We start from the raw sequence: 15077 nt of genomic DNA, 5'->3' as shown, positions 1-15077 counted from the left end.
TTCTAAACCTTGAATACACTGCAAGCTTACATTTCTTACAACAACAGGGTGATCAAATTCATATTCAACGTTTGTATATCTCTGAGTTACATCTTCTCTTTGATGATCTGGTCCTGGTATCTCTGACCATATAGACTCATTCAGTGACCTGCACGGGAGCCTGAGGGCCTTAGCAAACAGAGTCAGGAAGTCAAATAAACAGTTCTTTGAGTTCAGTAAGTCACAGACATACAGGAGAGATTAAGACTGGGGAGGCGAGAGCCTCTGAAAATTCCTCTTCACCGGCTTCCCTCTTCACCGGCTTCCTCTACACTGGCTTCCTCTTCACCGACCTCCTCTTCACCGGCTCCCTCTTCACTGGCTTCCCCTTCACCGGCTTCCCCTTCACCGGCTTCCTCTACACCGGCTTCCTCTTCACCGGCTTCCCTTCACCGGCTTCCTCTTCACCGGCTTCCCCTTCACCGGCTTCCCCTTCACCGGCTTCCTCTTCACCGTCTTCCTTTTCACCGGCTTCCTTTTCACCGGCTTCCTCTTCACCGGCTTCCTCTTCACCGGCTTCCTCTTCACCGGCTTCCTTTTCACCGGCTTCCTTTCACCGGCTTCATCTTCACCGGCTTCCTCTTCACCGGCTTCCCCTTCACCGGCTTCCCCTTCACCGGCTTCCTCTTCACCGGCTTCCTCTTCACCGGCTTCCCCTTCACCGGCTTCCCCTTCACCGGCTTCCCCTTCACCGGCTTCCTCTTCACCGGCTTCCCCTTCACCGGCTTCCGCTTCACCGGCTTCCTCTTCACCGGCTTCCCTCTTCCCCGTCTTCAGGGGCCCAGAGTTGTAAATGTTCTAAATAGAAAATGTATGAGAAGAGCGACAGCGTGCTACTTTTAACCAAGGTCCAGCCTCAAAGTTCCCCGTAGGTATAGATGTATTGTACTGTCCTGTACATATGCATATATGGAGTTAACAATGTCTATTGTACAGCGAAATCTGACTGAAGGAACCTCAGGTGATTTTCTGGATGTTTGCTCAGGTGAAGAATGAGTGTTTTTGACCCTTTCTCTCCTCTGAAATTCCTGATTATTTATCTCCTATCCAGACTGCAATCAATAAATGTAATTATATTGCTTTGATGTAGCTGTTGCTATTGTGAGATTTAGTTTTTGTATTCTTAGCCAAGACAGCTATTTGGACTTAAGATAGCATCAATGTACCAGAACCGTTATGGAACCTGCTGTACCCGGCCCAGGAACACAAGTGTAAAACACCAAAAGTAATTTTGAAAAGACTGGGCATGGGATCTGAAGCATATGAAATAAAATATATATTTTTCTCTCTCCTACTCTCTCTCTCTCTCTCTCTCTCTCTCTCTCTCTCTCCCTCCCTCTCGCTCTCTTTTCCTATTTTCCCTGTATTGTGGTGTTAAACAAATTCAACTCACATGAAGACCGCAACACAAAAACGTGATTGCATAACGACACATTTTAATAATTTTCGTAGAATAATTGTCAGAGCATGGAGACGATAGGCCAAACTTCATGTCCAAGTTTCCTACATGTATTGTAGCTGGACAAAAGTTCACAGAAGTTCACACGATATAAGGTTAACGAGTGTTTAGGATTGGCAAGCCTGATCTCAGATCTGTTTATGCTGCCTTGTCAACTCCTATTGGTCATTTGACAAGACGGCACCAACAAATCTGGGACCAGGATACTTGGCTCCAATGAGTATCAACCTCAGTCAGTCATTTCCTGTCAGTCAACCTCAGTCAGTCACTTCCTGTCAGTCAATCTCAGTCAGTCACTTCTTGTCAGACAACCTCAGTCAGTCACTTCTTGTCAGACAACCTCAGTCAGTCACTTCCTGTCAGACAACCTCAGTCAGCCAATTTCTGTCTGTCAACCTCAGTCAGTCACTTCTTGTCAGACAACCTTAGTCAGTCACTTCCTGTCAGACAACCTCAGTCAGTCACTTCCTGTCAGTCAACCTCAGTCAGTCACTTCTTGTCAGACAACCTCAGTCAGTCACTTCTTATCAGACAACCTCAGTCAGTCACTTCCTGTCAGACAACCTCAGTCAGTCACTTCCTGTCAGTCAACCTCAGTCAGTCACTTCTTATCAGACAACCTCAGTCAGTCATTTTCTGTCAGACTGTCATCCTTTTCACTTTTAATCATCAAAAAGGTCAAAGATCGACCTTTCATCAACTCCAGGCCTCTGTGATGATCATAGGTTGACCTTTCATCAACTCCAGTCCTCTGTGATGATCATAGGTTGACCTTTCATCAACTCCAGGCCTCTGTGATGATCATAGGTTGACCTTTCATCAACTCCAGGCCTCTGTGATGTCATAGGTTGACCTTTCATCAACTCCAGGCCTCTGTGATGATCATAGGTTGACCTTTCATCAACTCCAGGCCTCTGTGATGATCATAGGTTGACCTTTCATCGACACCATATTTTTTATTTTACTAGTAAAGTCAGTTAAGAACAAATTCTTATTTTCAATGACGGCCTAGAAACAGTGGGTTAACTGCCTGTTCAGGGGCAGAACAACAGATTTGTACCTTGTCAGCTCGGGGATTTGAACTTTCTGGTTACTAGTCCAACGCTCTAACCACTAGGCTACCCTGCCACCCCAAGTCTCACATATGTATGAACCTGTAGGTATGAATCTGAAGTGAGGTTATCTGAAGTGAGATTATGACCAGTGAGGTTATGAGGTTATGACAAGTGAGGTTATGACCAGTGAGGTTATGAGGTTATGAGAAGTGAGGTTATGAGGTTATGACCAGTGAGGTTATGAGAAGTGAGGTTATGAGAAGTGAGGTTATGACCAGTGAGGTTATGACAAGTGAGGTTATGAGAAGTGAGGTTATGAGGTTATGAGCAGTGAGGTTATGAGGTTATGACAAGTGAGGTTATGACCAGTGAGGTTATGAGGTTATGAGAAGTGAGTTATGAGGTTATGAGAAGTGAGGTTATGACCAGTGAGGTTATGACAAGTGAGGTTATGAGAAGTGAGATTATGAGGTTATGAGAAGGGATGTTATGAGGTTATGAGAAGTGAGGTTATGACCAGTGAGGTTATGACAAGTGAGGTTATGAGAAGTGAGATTAATTATGCTATTCAGAATGGCCTTGTCAGTGGTAAGTGCTATGGTCAGGCTGCTAATTGTTGTGTCATACTGCTGTTTTTATGCACTAACAAACACCAATATATCAACCAGGACTCATAAACCTTCTCCCAGAGGTCTTATCAACACCAGTCTATCAACCAGGACTCATGAACCTTCTCCCAGAGGTCTTATCAACACCAGTCTATCAACCAGGACTCATGAACCTTCTCCCAGAGGTCTTATCAACACCAGTCTATCAACCAGGACTCATGAACCTTCTCCCAGAGGTCTTATCAACACCAGTCTATCAACCAGGACTCATGAACCTTCTCCCAGAGGTCTTATCAACACCAGTCTATCAACCAGGACTCATGAACCTTCTCCCAGAGGTCTTATCAACACCAGTCTATCAACCAGGACTCATGAACCTTCTCCCAGAGGTCTTATCAACACCAGTCTATCAACCAGGACTCATGAACCTTCTCCCAGAGGTCTTATCAACACCAGTCTATCAACCAGGACTCATGAACCTTCTCCCAGAGGTCTTATCAACACCAATATATCAACCAGGACTCATGAACCTTCTCCCAGAGGTCTTATCAACACCAGTCTATCAACCAGGACTCATGAACCTCTTCCCAGAGGTCTTATCAACACCAGTCTATCAACCAGGACTCATGAACCTTCTCCCAGAGGTCTTATCAACACCAGTCTATCAACCAGGACTCATGAACCTCTTCCCAGAGGTCTTATCAACACCAGTCTATCAACCAGGACTCATGAACCTTCTCCCAGAGGACTTATCAACACCAGTCTATCAACCAGGACTCATGAACCTTCTTCCAGAGGTTTTATCAACACCAGTCTATCAACCAGGACTCATGAATCTTCTCCCAGAGGTCTTATCAACACCAGTCTATCAACCAGGACTCATGAACCTTCTCCCAGAGGTCTTATCAACACCAGTCTATCAACCAGGACTCATGAACCTTCTCCCAGAGGTCTTATCAACACCAGTCTATCAACCAGGACTCATGAACCTTCTCCCAGAGGTCTTATCAACACCAGTCTTTCAACCAGGACTCATGAACCTTCTCCCAGAGGTCTTATCACCAGTCTATCAACCAGGACTCATGAACCTTCTCCCAGAGGTCTTATCAACACCAGTCTATCAACCAGGACTCATGAACCTTCTCCCAGAGGTTTTATCAACACCAGTCTATCAACCAGGACTCATGAACCTTCTCCCAGAGGTCTTATCAACACCAGTCTATCAACCAGGACTCATGAACCTTCTCCCAGAGGTCTTATCAACACCAGTCTATCAACCAGGACTCATGAACCTTCTCCCAGAGGTCTTATCAACACCAGTCTTTCAACCAGGACTCATGAACCTTCTCCCAGAGGTCTTATCAACACCAGTCTATCAACCAGGACTCATGAACCTTCTCCCAGAGGTCTTATCAACACCAGTCTATCAACCAGGACTCATGAACCTTCTCCCAGAGGTTTTATCAACACCAGTCTATCAACCAGGACTCATGAACCTTCTCCCAGAGGTCTTATCAACACCAGTCTATCAACCAGGACTCATGAACCTTCTCCCAGAGGTCTTATCAACACCAGTCTATCAACCAGGACTCATGAACCTTCTCCCAGAGGTCTTATCAACACCAGTCTATCAACCAGGACTCATGAACCTTCTCCCAGAGGTCTTATCAACACCAGTCTATCAACCAGGACTCATGAACCTTCTCCCAGAGGTCTTATCAACACCAGTCTATCAACCAGGACTCATGAACCTTCTCCCAGAGGTCTTATCAACACCAGTCTATCAACCAGGACTCATGAACCTTCTCTCAGATCAAAGAGCATTGGAACATTTCACAAGACCTATGAAAGTTGTTGCCAATCATATTTCAAAAATAACTATATTTAAATTAAGCATTACATTGCCTTGCCTGCAAGCTGGACACCTAGTTTCCACAAAAGACAAGCTCTACTCTAGCCTGGTCCAAGATTTCTTTATCACAACAATGACCATGGGAGTTTGCAAGACAACACAAACAGATCCGGGACCAGGCTAGCTCTGTTCTGGACATCCATCCATTCTTCTTATGCCTTGGACGCCTGGGATGTCTTTGTAATTCTACTGTTTTAATGGAGAGATCTGTTTAGGCCTGAGATGACCTGAGATACTCTTACCATACTACAGTTTTTCCCAAACTAGGTGTAACACAATTCACAAAACCACACACCCAAACTGCAAAATACCTCCTATATCCTGCAAAATGAAGCACTGCAACCAAAACTACAGATAGCATTATCAAAAGCAAATGTTTGCACGAAATGGCGGACACTTCATTCATATTACCAGATTTTTGTCTAACCAACTACACACTGTTGGGTATAATGAAAAGCATTCTCATCTTTAGGATGCTTTGCCATAATACTTAAATAGTTCAAATTGTTGAAAATCTTCAGATACACAGAAATATTTGCAGATACACACACATGCTGTTGAAACAGTTTATATATTTAAAAAAATCACCAAACAAGTCAGTGCAACATATGCACAGCAGATATATTTACATTGGACTGAACAAAAATATGCTCACAAAAAAACAGTAAACTGAAAAAGAAAATTGCGGAAAAATCTTTAGAAAAAAAGTCAAGAAAAATTATTCTTGCCGCACAGCTGGGTCTGGCCACAATGCCTCGTCCACATCACAGCTGGGTCTGGCCACAACGCCTCGTCCACATCACAGCTGGGTCTGGCCACAACGCCTCGTCCACATCACAGCTGGGTCTGGCCACAACGCCTCGTCCACATCACAGCTGGGTCTGGCCACAACGCCTCGTCCACATCACAGCTGGGTCTGGCCACAACGCCTCGTCCACATCACAGCTGGGTCTGGCCACAACGCCTCGTCCACATCACAGCTGGGTCTGGCCACAACGCCTCGTCCACATCACAGCTGGGTCTGGCCACAACGCCTCGTCCACATCACAGCTGGGTCTGGCCACAACGCCTCGTCCACATCACAGCTGGGTCTGGCCACAACGCCTCGTCCACATCACAGCTGGGTCTGGCCACAACGCCTCGTCCACATCACAGCTGGGTCTGGCCACAACGCCTCGTCCACATCACAGCTGGGTCTGGCCACAACGCCTCGTCCACATCACAGCTGGGTCTGGCCACAACGCCTCGTCCACATCACAGCTGGGTCTGGCCTCAACGCCTCGTCCACATCACAGCTGGGTCTGGCCACAACGCCTCGTCCACATCACAGCTGGGTCTGGCCACAACGCCTCGTCCACATCACAGCTGGGTCTGGCCACAACGCCTCGTCCACATCACAGCTGGGTCTGGCCTCAACGCCTCGTCCACATCACAGGCAATATCTTCCCTTGCCAGACATCGAGGGAAGAAGTGCCTTATCCATCCCTGAATCGCACCCACATCAATCTCATCACATGCCTCTTCCATAGCCTGCACAAGAGGCCTGCGCACAAAGGGCTGCCGGTCGTATACCTTCCACCGCCGTGCCGAAAATAACTCTTCTATGGGGTTCAGAAATGGTGAGTATGGAGGGAGGTATTGCACGAGAAATGGTGGGTGGTCAGCAAACCAGTTTTGGACTGGGGCTGCACAATGAAAGCTCACGTTGTCCCATACTACAATGTACCGGGTTCTTTGATGGTCTGCATCATTCATACACTCTGGTGGTATGAGAATGTTGTGGAGTCTGTCCAGAAATGTAAGAATATGGGCTGTGTTGTATGGTCCAAGGTTGCCATGACGGTGGAGGACACCATGCGTATTGGAGATGGCAGCGCACAGAGTGATGTTCCCACCACGTTGGCCAGGAACATCTATAATGGCTCTGTGGCCAATGACGTTTCTCCCACTTCTTCTGGTCTCTGCTAGGTTGAACCCAGCCTCATCTATAAAGATGAACTCATGTGGGATTGCATGAGCATCCATTTCCAGTACTCCCTGAAAACAAAGAACAAAAGCAGTCAATATGGTGTTATCCAGTACACTGGGAAACAATGTTGCGTGTAGTGTACTGCAGTCAATATTGTACTTACATCCACATATGCTCGTCTGTCCTCTTTGTTTCTTTGAGAGTTTCTCTCAAACGGCACCTTATAAAGTTGTTTCATTCTGATTTGGTTTCGCTTGAGAATGCGAGCCAATGTGGACAGACTGACTCGTTGAATGTGGTTGAATATGGTGTTGTCTTGGATGATGTGGCTTTGAATTTCTCGTCAGCTGATTTCATTATTTTCCGAAACCAAGTTTACAATGGCAGCTTCCTGTATCCCGGTGAACATTTGGCCCCTTCCTCCACCATGGTTGGCCCCTTCCTTCACCATGGTTGCGTCTCTCAGTCCTTTAGAAAAACAAACAAACAAAAATATAGGGCTTGGACAATGCAGCCTAAAGATATTTCCCCCACAGTAGAGTAAATTCTACAGGAAATTTGTGCAGTTAGTGAATGGCCATTCATAAAGTAAACAGGTGTCACCCAACTGATACACTATGACATGGGGTGTACTACATAGTGTGAAAGAAATGTTGGTTACATACCTGTACTCCAGTCTAAATGTCCGGATGACACAGGCGACAGTAAAACGGCTCAAGTTGGGCTGCGCTCTCTGTCCAACCTCTCGCATTGTCAGGCCATGGTAGATGACATGATCAACTAAGGTTGCTTCTGATTTCACTCTCTGTCCAGCCTCTCGCATTGTCAGCCCATGGTTGATGACATGATCAACTAAGGTTGCTCTGATTTCACTCTCTGTCCAGCCTCTCGCATTGTCAGCCCATGGTAGATGACATGATCAACTAAGGTTGCTCTGATTTCACTCTCTGTCCAGCCTCTCGCATTGTCAGCCCATGGTAGATGACATGATCAACTAAGGTTGCTCTGATTTCACTCTCTGTCCAACCTCTCGCATTGTCAGCCCATGGTTGATGACATGATCAACTAAGGTTGCTCTGATTTCACTCTCTGTCCAGCCCCTCACATTGTCAGCCCATGGTTGATGACATGATCAACTAAGGTTGCTCTGATTTCATTTGAAAGTTGTTGTCTTCTTTGGCCATGAACTCCTCTACCAGCTCTACCCATACCTCTCACTCTTCCTCCCCCTCTCATTCTCACCCTCCCTCTTCCTCTTCCTCTCTCTGCAACGGCTTCCATTGTTGTTGTAAAACAAAAGGTGCTCATCTGTGGTCTTTTCATGGTGCTTACTTCCTGATTGAAGTGGTAACAATGAACCATTGAGGTGTTTGGCCAGGTGGCACATGTATTGGCCAATTAGCTCATGTCGTGTCATTTTGAATGGCAGTGTTTTGAAATGGCTAACATGTGACTTTATGTCAGATTGTTGTGTCTTATGCAGAGAACCACGTGCAGTGCATTTAAAAAGTGCCATTTAGAATTGCAAAATGTGTGTGAAGCAGAAAATGTGTTTAGACTTTTGGAGATGAGAGAACAGGTTTTGCTCTCTGTGTGTCAGTTTAAATAATTGTGCTGTGCATGTCATTTTAGTGTGTTAGCAATTGGAAAAAACTGTAACAGACCAGAGGCTTGGAGGCTAATCAGAGGCAGCTGGTGTGTGTACGTGTGTGTTTGTGTGTGTGTGTGTGAGTTTGTGTGTGTTTGTGTGTGTACGTGTGTGTGTGTGTGTGTGTGTGAAAATATAAGATACCACACAGAGCTCTACAGTAGGTGACACCACACAGAGCTCTACAGTAGGTGATACCACACAGAGCTCTACAGTAGGTGATACCACACAGAGCTCTACAGTAGGTGATACCACACAGAGCTCTACAGTAGCTGATACCACACAGAGCTCTACAGTAGGTGATACCACACAGAGCTCTACAGTAGGTGATACCACACAGAGCTCTACAGTAGGTGATACCACACAGAGCTCTACAGTAGGTGATACCACACAGAGCTCTACGGTAGGTGATACCACACAGAGCTCTACAGTAGGTAATACCACAAAGAGCTCTGCAGTAGGTGACACCACACAGAGCTCTACAGTAGGACAGACCACACAGAGCTCTACAGTAGGTGATACCACACAGAGCTCTACAGTAGGTGACACCACACAGAGCTCTACAGTAGGACAGACCACACAGAGCTCTACAGTAGGTGACACCACACAGAGCTCTACAGTAGGACAGACCACACAGAGCTCTACAGTAGGTGACACCACACAGAGCTCTACAGTAGGTAATACCACAAAGAGCTCTGCAGTAGGTGACACCACACAGAGCTCTACAGTAGGACAGACCACACAGAGCTCTACAGTAGGTGATACCACACAGAGCTCTACAGTAGGTGACACCACACAGAGCTCTACAGTAGGACAGACCACACAGAGCTCTACAGTCACCACACAGAGCTCTACAGTAGGACAGACCACACAGAGCTCTACAGTAGGTGATACCACACAGAGCTCTACAGTAGGTGATACCACACAGAGCTCTACAGTACGACAGACCACACAGAGCTCTACAGTAGGTGATACCACACAGAGCTCTACGGTAGGTGATACCACACAGAGCTCTACAGTAGGTGATACCACACAGAGCTCTACGGTAGGTGATACCACACAGAGCTCTACAGTAGGTGATACCACACAGAGCTCTACGGTAGGTGACACCACACAGAGCTCTACAGTAGGTGATACCACACAGAGCTCTACAGTAGGTGATACCACACAGAGCTCTACAGTAGGTGATACCACACAGAGCTCTACAGTAGCTGATACCACACAGAGCTCTACAGTAGGTGATACCACACAGAGCTCTACAGTAGGTGATACCACACAGAGCTCTACAGTAGGTGATACCACACAGAGCTCTACAGTAGGTGATACCACACAGAGCTCTACAGTAGGTGATACCACACAGAGCTCTACAGTAGGTAATACCACTCTGCAGTAGGTGACACCACACAGAGCTCTACAGTAGGACAGACCACACAGAGCTCTACAGTAGGTGATACCACACAGAGCTCTACAGTAGGTGACACCACACAGAGCTCTACAGTAGGACAGACCACACAGAGCTCTACAGTAGGTGACACCACACAGAGCTCTACAGTAGGACAGACCACACAGAGCTCTACAGTAGGTGATACCACACAGAGCTCTACAGTAGGTGATACCACACAGAGCTCTACAGTACTCCACACAGAGCTCTACAGTAGTGATACCACACAGAGCTCTACGGTAGGTGATACCACACAGAGCTCTACAGTAGGTGATACCACACAGAGCTCTACAGTAGGTGATACCACACAGAGCTCTACAGTAGGTGATACCACACAGAGCTCTACAGTAGGTGATACCACACAGAGCTCTACAGTAGGTGATACCACACAGAGCTCTACGGTAGGTGATACCACACAGAGCTCTACAGTAGGTAATACCACAAAGAGCTCTGCAGTAGGTGACACCACACAGAGCTCTACAGTAGGACAGACCACACAGAGCTCTACAGTAGGTGATACCACACAGAGCTCTACAGTAGGTGACACCACACAGAGCTCTACAGTAGGACAGACCACACAGAGCTCTACAGTAGGTGACACCACACAGAGCTCTACAGTAGGACAGACCACACAGAGCTCTACAGTAGGTGATACCACACAGAGCTCTACAGTAGGTGATACCACACAGAGCTCTACAGTACGACAGACCACACAGAGCTCTACAGTAGGTGATACCACACAGAGCTCTACGGTAGGTGATACCACACAGAGCTCTACAGTAGGTGATACCACACAGAGCTCTACGGTAGGTGATACCACACAGAGCTCTACAGTAGGTGATACCACACAGAGCTCTACGGTAGGTGATACCACACAGAGCTCTACAGTAGGTGATACCACACAGAGCTCTACAGTAGGTGATACCACACAGAGCTCTACAGTAGGTAATCTCTCCCTCTCTCCCTCCCTCTCTCTCTCCCTCTCTCTCTCCCTCTCTCTTTCTCTCTCTCTCTCCCTCTCTCTCTCTCTCTCTCTCTCTCTCTCTCTCTCTCTCTCTCTCTCCCTCTCTCTCTCTCTCTCTCTCTCCCTCTCTCTCTCTCTCTCCTCTCTCTCCCTCTCTCCCTCTCTCTCTCTTTCGCCATATTTCTATCTTTCTGTCTTTCTTTCTTTCCTTCCCTCTCTCTCCAGATTTCCCAAATGTCTAGATTTCCCAAACATTCTGGACAGGACCCTGGCATTCAGGGAAAAACGTATTCTCTCTCTGTCTCTCTCTCTCTCTCTCTCTCTCTCTCTCTCTCTTTCTTTCTTTCTTTCTTTCTTTCTTTCTTTCTTTCTTTCTTTCTTTCTTTCCATCTCTCTACCCTCTCTCTCTCTCTCTCTTTCTTTCTTTCTTTCTCTCTCTCTCTGTGCTTTGACTCAGTCCTCAGGCACATTGCATCTCACCCGGGCAGACAGAACACTCCGCTCTGGTCAAGTCTGGTCCTCCTTCATGAATCACCACCACCCATTCCTCTCCTTTTTGTCACTGGGAGATGACAGCCCAGCCTCCCCACTGGTGGGAACCAAACAGTTAGTGTGTGTTTGCGTGTGCCAAGTAAAATGTCCATGTTTACATTGCTACAGACTTTTCCTCGTGAGGTTTGGTTGTTTCTCTCTGTGCATGTTTGTGTCTGGCTTTGTTAATACGGAGACATGTAATTGGGCGTCACGGACATACCGTTGCCTCCTTTGAAAAAGTGTCGGGACACTTGAGATGAATCTATGACAGTATTGATAATTAGGGTGAGAGATTGGCTCTCAGCCTAACATTTCTCAGGGTATCTATTTGGAAAGTTATCCAGATAATTTTACTATGTGTTGACACTGTGGAAAGGGGTGTGACTGTTTCCCCTATTGGGTTCTACAATTTTACCATTTCAATACGAGCAAATCTATCTGGTTTATGTTGTGTTGGAGAGAGTATGGTGCCAGTGTCTATTTTGACTGTCTGTCTTTCTGTAAAGCCACTGCTGTCCTGGATGGAGACTGGATGGAGACTGGGTGGAGACTGGGTGGAGACTGGATGGAGACTGGATGGAGACTGGGTGGAGACTGGATGGAGACTGGGTGGAGACTGGATGGAGACTGGGTGGAGACTGGATGGAGACTGGATGGAGACTGGATGGAGACTGGATGGAGACTGGATGGAGACTGGGTGGAGAAGGGTGGAGACTGGATGGAGACTGGGTGGAGACTGGGTGGAGACTAGATGGAGACTGGATGGAGACTGGGTGGAGACTGGATGGAGACTGAATGGAGACTGGATGAAGACTGGATGGAGACTGGGTGGAGACTAGATGGAGACTGGATGGAGACTGGGTGGAGACTGGATGGAGACTGGATGGAGACTGGATGGAGACTGGGTGGAGACTGGGTGGAGACTGGATGGAGACTGGATGGAGACTGGGTGGAGACTGGATGGAGACTGGATGGAGACTGGGTTGAGACTGGATGGAGACTGGATGGAGACTTGGTGGAGACTGGATGGAGACTGGGTGGAGACTGGGTGGAGACTGGATGGAGACTGGATGGAGACTGGATGGAGACTAGATGGAGACTGGATGGAGACTGGATGGAGACTAGATGGAGACTGGATGGAGACTGGATGGAACAGTCCTGTGTTCCAGTGACTGTTTCACAGAGATGGACAGGAAGTGTGTGAGAGTGGGCAGACAGAGAGAAAATCACACACATCTGTGTGTTACTGTACAACAATCCCCAACGTGTGTTCTGACATGTGTGTCTAGTACTGTCATTCTCTCTCTCTCTCTCTCTCTCTCTCTCTCTCTCTCTCTCTCTCAGTCTCTCTCTCTCTGTCTCTCTCTCTCTCTCTCTCTCTCTCTCAATTCAATTCAAGGGCTTTATTGGCATGGGAAACATGTGTTAACATTGCCAAAGCAAGTGAGGTAGATAATCTATAAAGTGAATATATAAAGTGAAATAAACAATAAAAATGAACAGTAAACATCACACATACAGAAGTTTCAAAACAATAAAGACATTACAAATGTCATATTATATATATTATATATATATACAGTGTTTTCTATCTCTCTCTCTCTCTCTCACATGCGCACGCACGCACACACACACACACACACACACACACACACACACACACACACACACACACACACACACACACACACACACACACACACACACACACACACACACACACACACACACACACACACACACACACACACACACACACACACACACACACACACACACACACACACACACACACACACACACACACACACACACACACACACACACACATCTCATAACAACAGACTGACTGTCACACTGTCATGTCTCTCCACATTCCTAATAAAATCTGCTTCTAATATACTTTGTGGTAGCATAACGTATCGCACATTGTTTGAAAACAAATGTGTTCCTCAGTCACTGACTGTGTCTGACGTTAATGTGGTCCTCAGTCACCTCCTTCTTCCAATCATCTCTGCCTTTGGCTGGAGTCAGCAGGAATTGTCTTTTCCCCCAATCATCTCTGCCTTTGGCCAGAGTCAGCAGGAATTGTCTTTTCCCCCAATCATCTCTGCCTTTGGCTGGAGTCAGCAGGAATTGTCTTTTCCCCCAATCATCTCTGCCTTTGGCTGGAGTCAGCAGGAATTGTCTTTTCCCCCAATCATCTCTGCCTTTGGCTGGAGTCAGCAGGAATTGTCTTTTCCCCCAATCATCTCTGCCTTTGGCTGGAGTCAGCAGGAATTCTTTTTTTCCTTTTGAGTTTTTGGAGGCTGGTGATTCATGCTTATGTCAGGTGTGTCCAATGATGTCCTATTGAGCGGTAATGAGTGAGTGAGAGAACAGTGGCAGGCTGGGTAAGGAGCTGCTGAGGAGTGGGGGGTGATCAGAGCAACGGAAGCCCAGCCTATCCAGCCATGACACACAGCGCCCATATGCACATGGTACAAGACACACGGTACAAGACACATGGTACAAGACACATGGTACAAGACACATGGTACAAGACACACGGTACAAGACACATGGTACAAGACACATGGTACAAGACATACGGTACAAGACACATGGTACAAGACAGATGGTACAAGACAGATGGTACAAGACAGATGGTACAAGACACGCGGTACAAGACACACGGTACAAGACAGATGGTACAAGACACACGGTACAAGACAGATGTGCTTTTTGTACCCGTAAACCTCATATTAAGAAACACAAAAAAATATATATATTTGCCCATTTTGTTTAATTTGATTAAAAACCGAGCATTGCCTCCCCTCCTCCCAATGAAGGCTGTTTTTCCCCCATAATGCCTAATACATTCGTCAAGTAGTCAAGACTATCGATAAAGGCTTTGCCCTCGTGAGACCACTTTGAAATAAATCTTAAACACCAAAGCTTTATTAAAATATAACGTTTGGCAGCAGCAAAACGGTTTATCTACGTAGGTTGTTACGTTGTTGTAACCAGCTCCTGCTACTATATTAGATGTGTTTAAAACACCTCTCCATGCAGACTATACGGCCGTCATGAAACCAGAGATCACATCATCCGGTGACATTTGTAATTAGAAAGTTATTTTCCTTGTGACAGTTGGTTGTTTTCTGTTTTGTTTGATAAAAAAATAACCTCTCCTCTATAGGCTACCCTTACCCTTACTGTGACAGTTGATACAAAAATAACCTCTCCTCTATAGGCTACCCTTACCCTTACTGTGACAGTTGATACAAAAATAACCTCTCCTCTATAGGCTACCCTTACCCTTACTGTGACAGTTGATACAAAAATAACCTCTCCTCTATAGGCTACCCTTACCCTTACTGTGACAGTTGATACAAAAATAACCTCTCCTCTATAGGCTACCCTTACCCTTACTGTGACAGTTGATACAAAAATAACCTCTCCTCTA

General features: G+C 46.4%; 1 protein-coding gene across 1 annotated transcript in view; it reads right to left on the bottom strand.

Moving 5' to 3' along the window:
- Window positions 1–578: 578 nt before the first annotated feature.
- Window positions 579–15077, bottom strand: part of LOC121846127 (repetitive proline-rich cell wall protein 2-like) — a 57505-nt gene continuing 43006 nt past the window's right edge. Inside the window, exon 3 of the mRNA XM_042319170.1 lies at window positions 579–810. Coding sequence (XP_042175104.1) covers window positions 579–810 — 232 coding nt within the window. The remainder of the gene's footprint in view (window positions 811–15077) is intronic.

The sequence above is a fragment of the Oncorhynchus tshawytscha genome, unplaced genomic scaffold (assembly GCF_018296145.1).
Source record: "Oncorhynchus tshawytscha isolate Ot180627B unplaced genomic scaffold, Otsh_v2.0 Un_contig_388_pilon_pilon, whole genome shotgun sequence".
Lineage (NCBI taxonomy): Eukaryota > Metazoa > Chordata > Actinopteri > Salmoniformes > Salmonidae > Oncorhynchus > Oncorhynchus tshawytscha.
The sequence above is the reverse complement of the archived record's forward strand: the minus strand, read 5'-3'. Positions and strand labels throughout refer to the sequence as shown.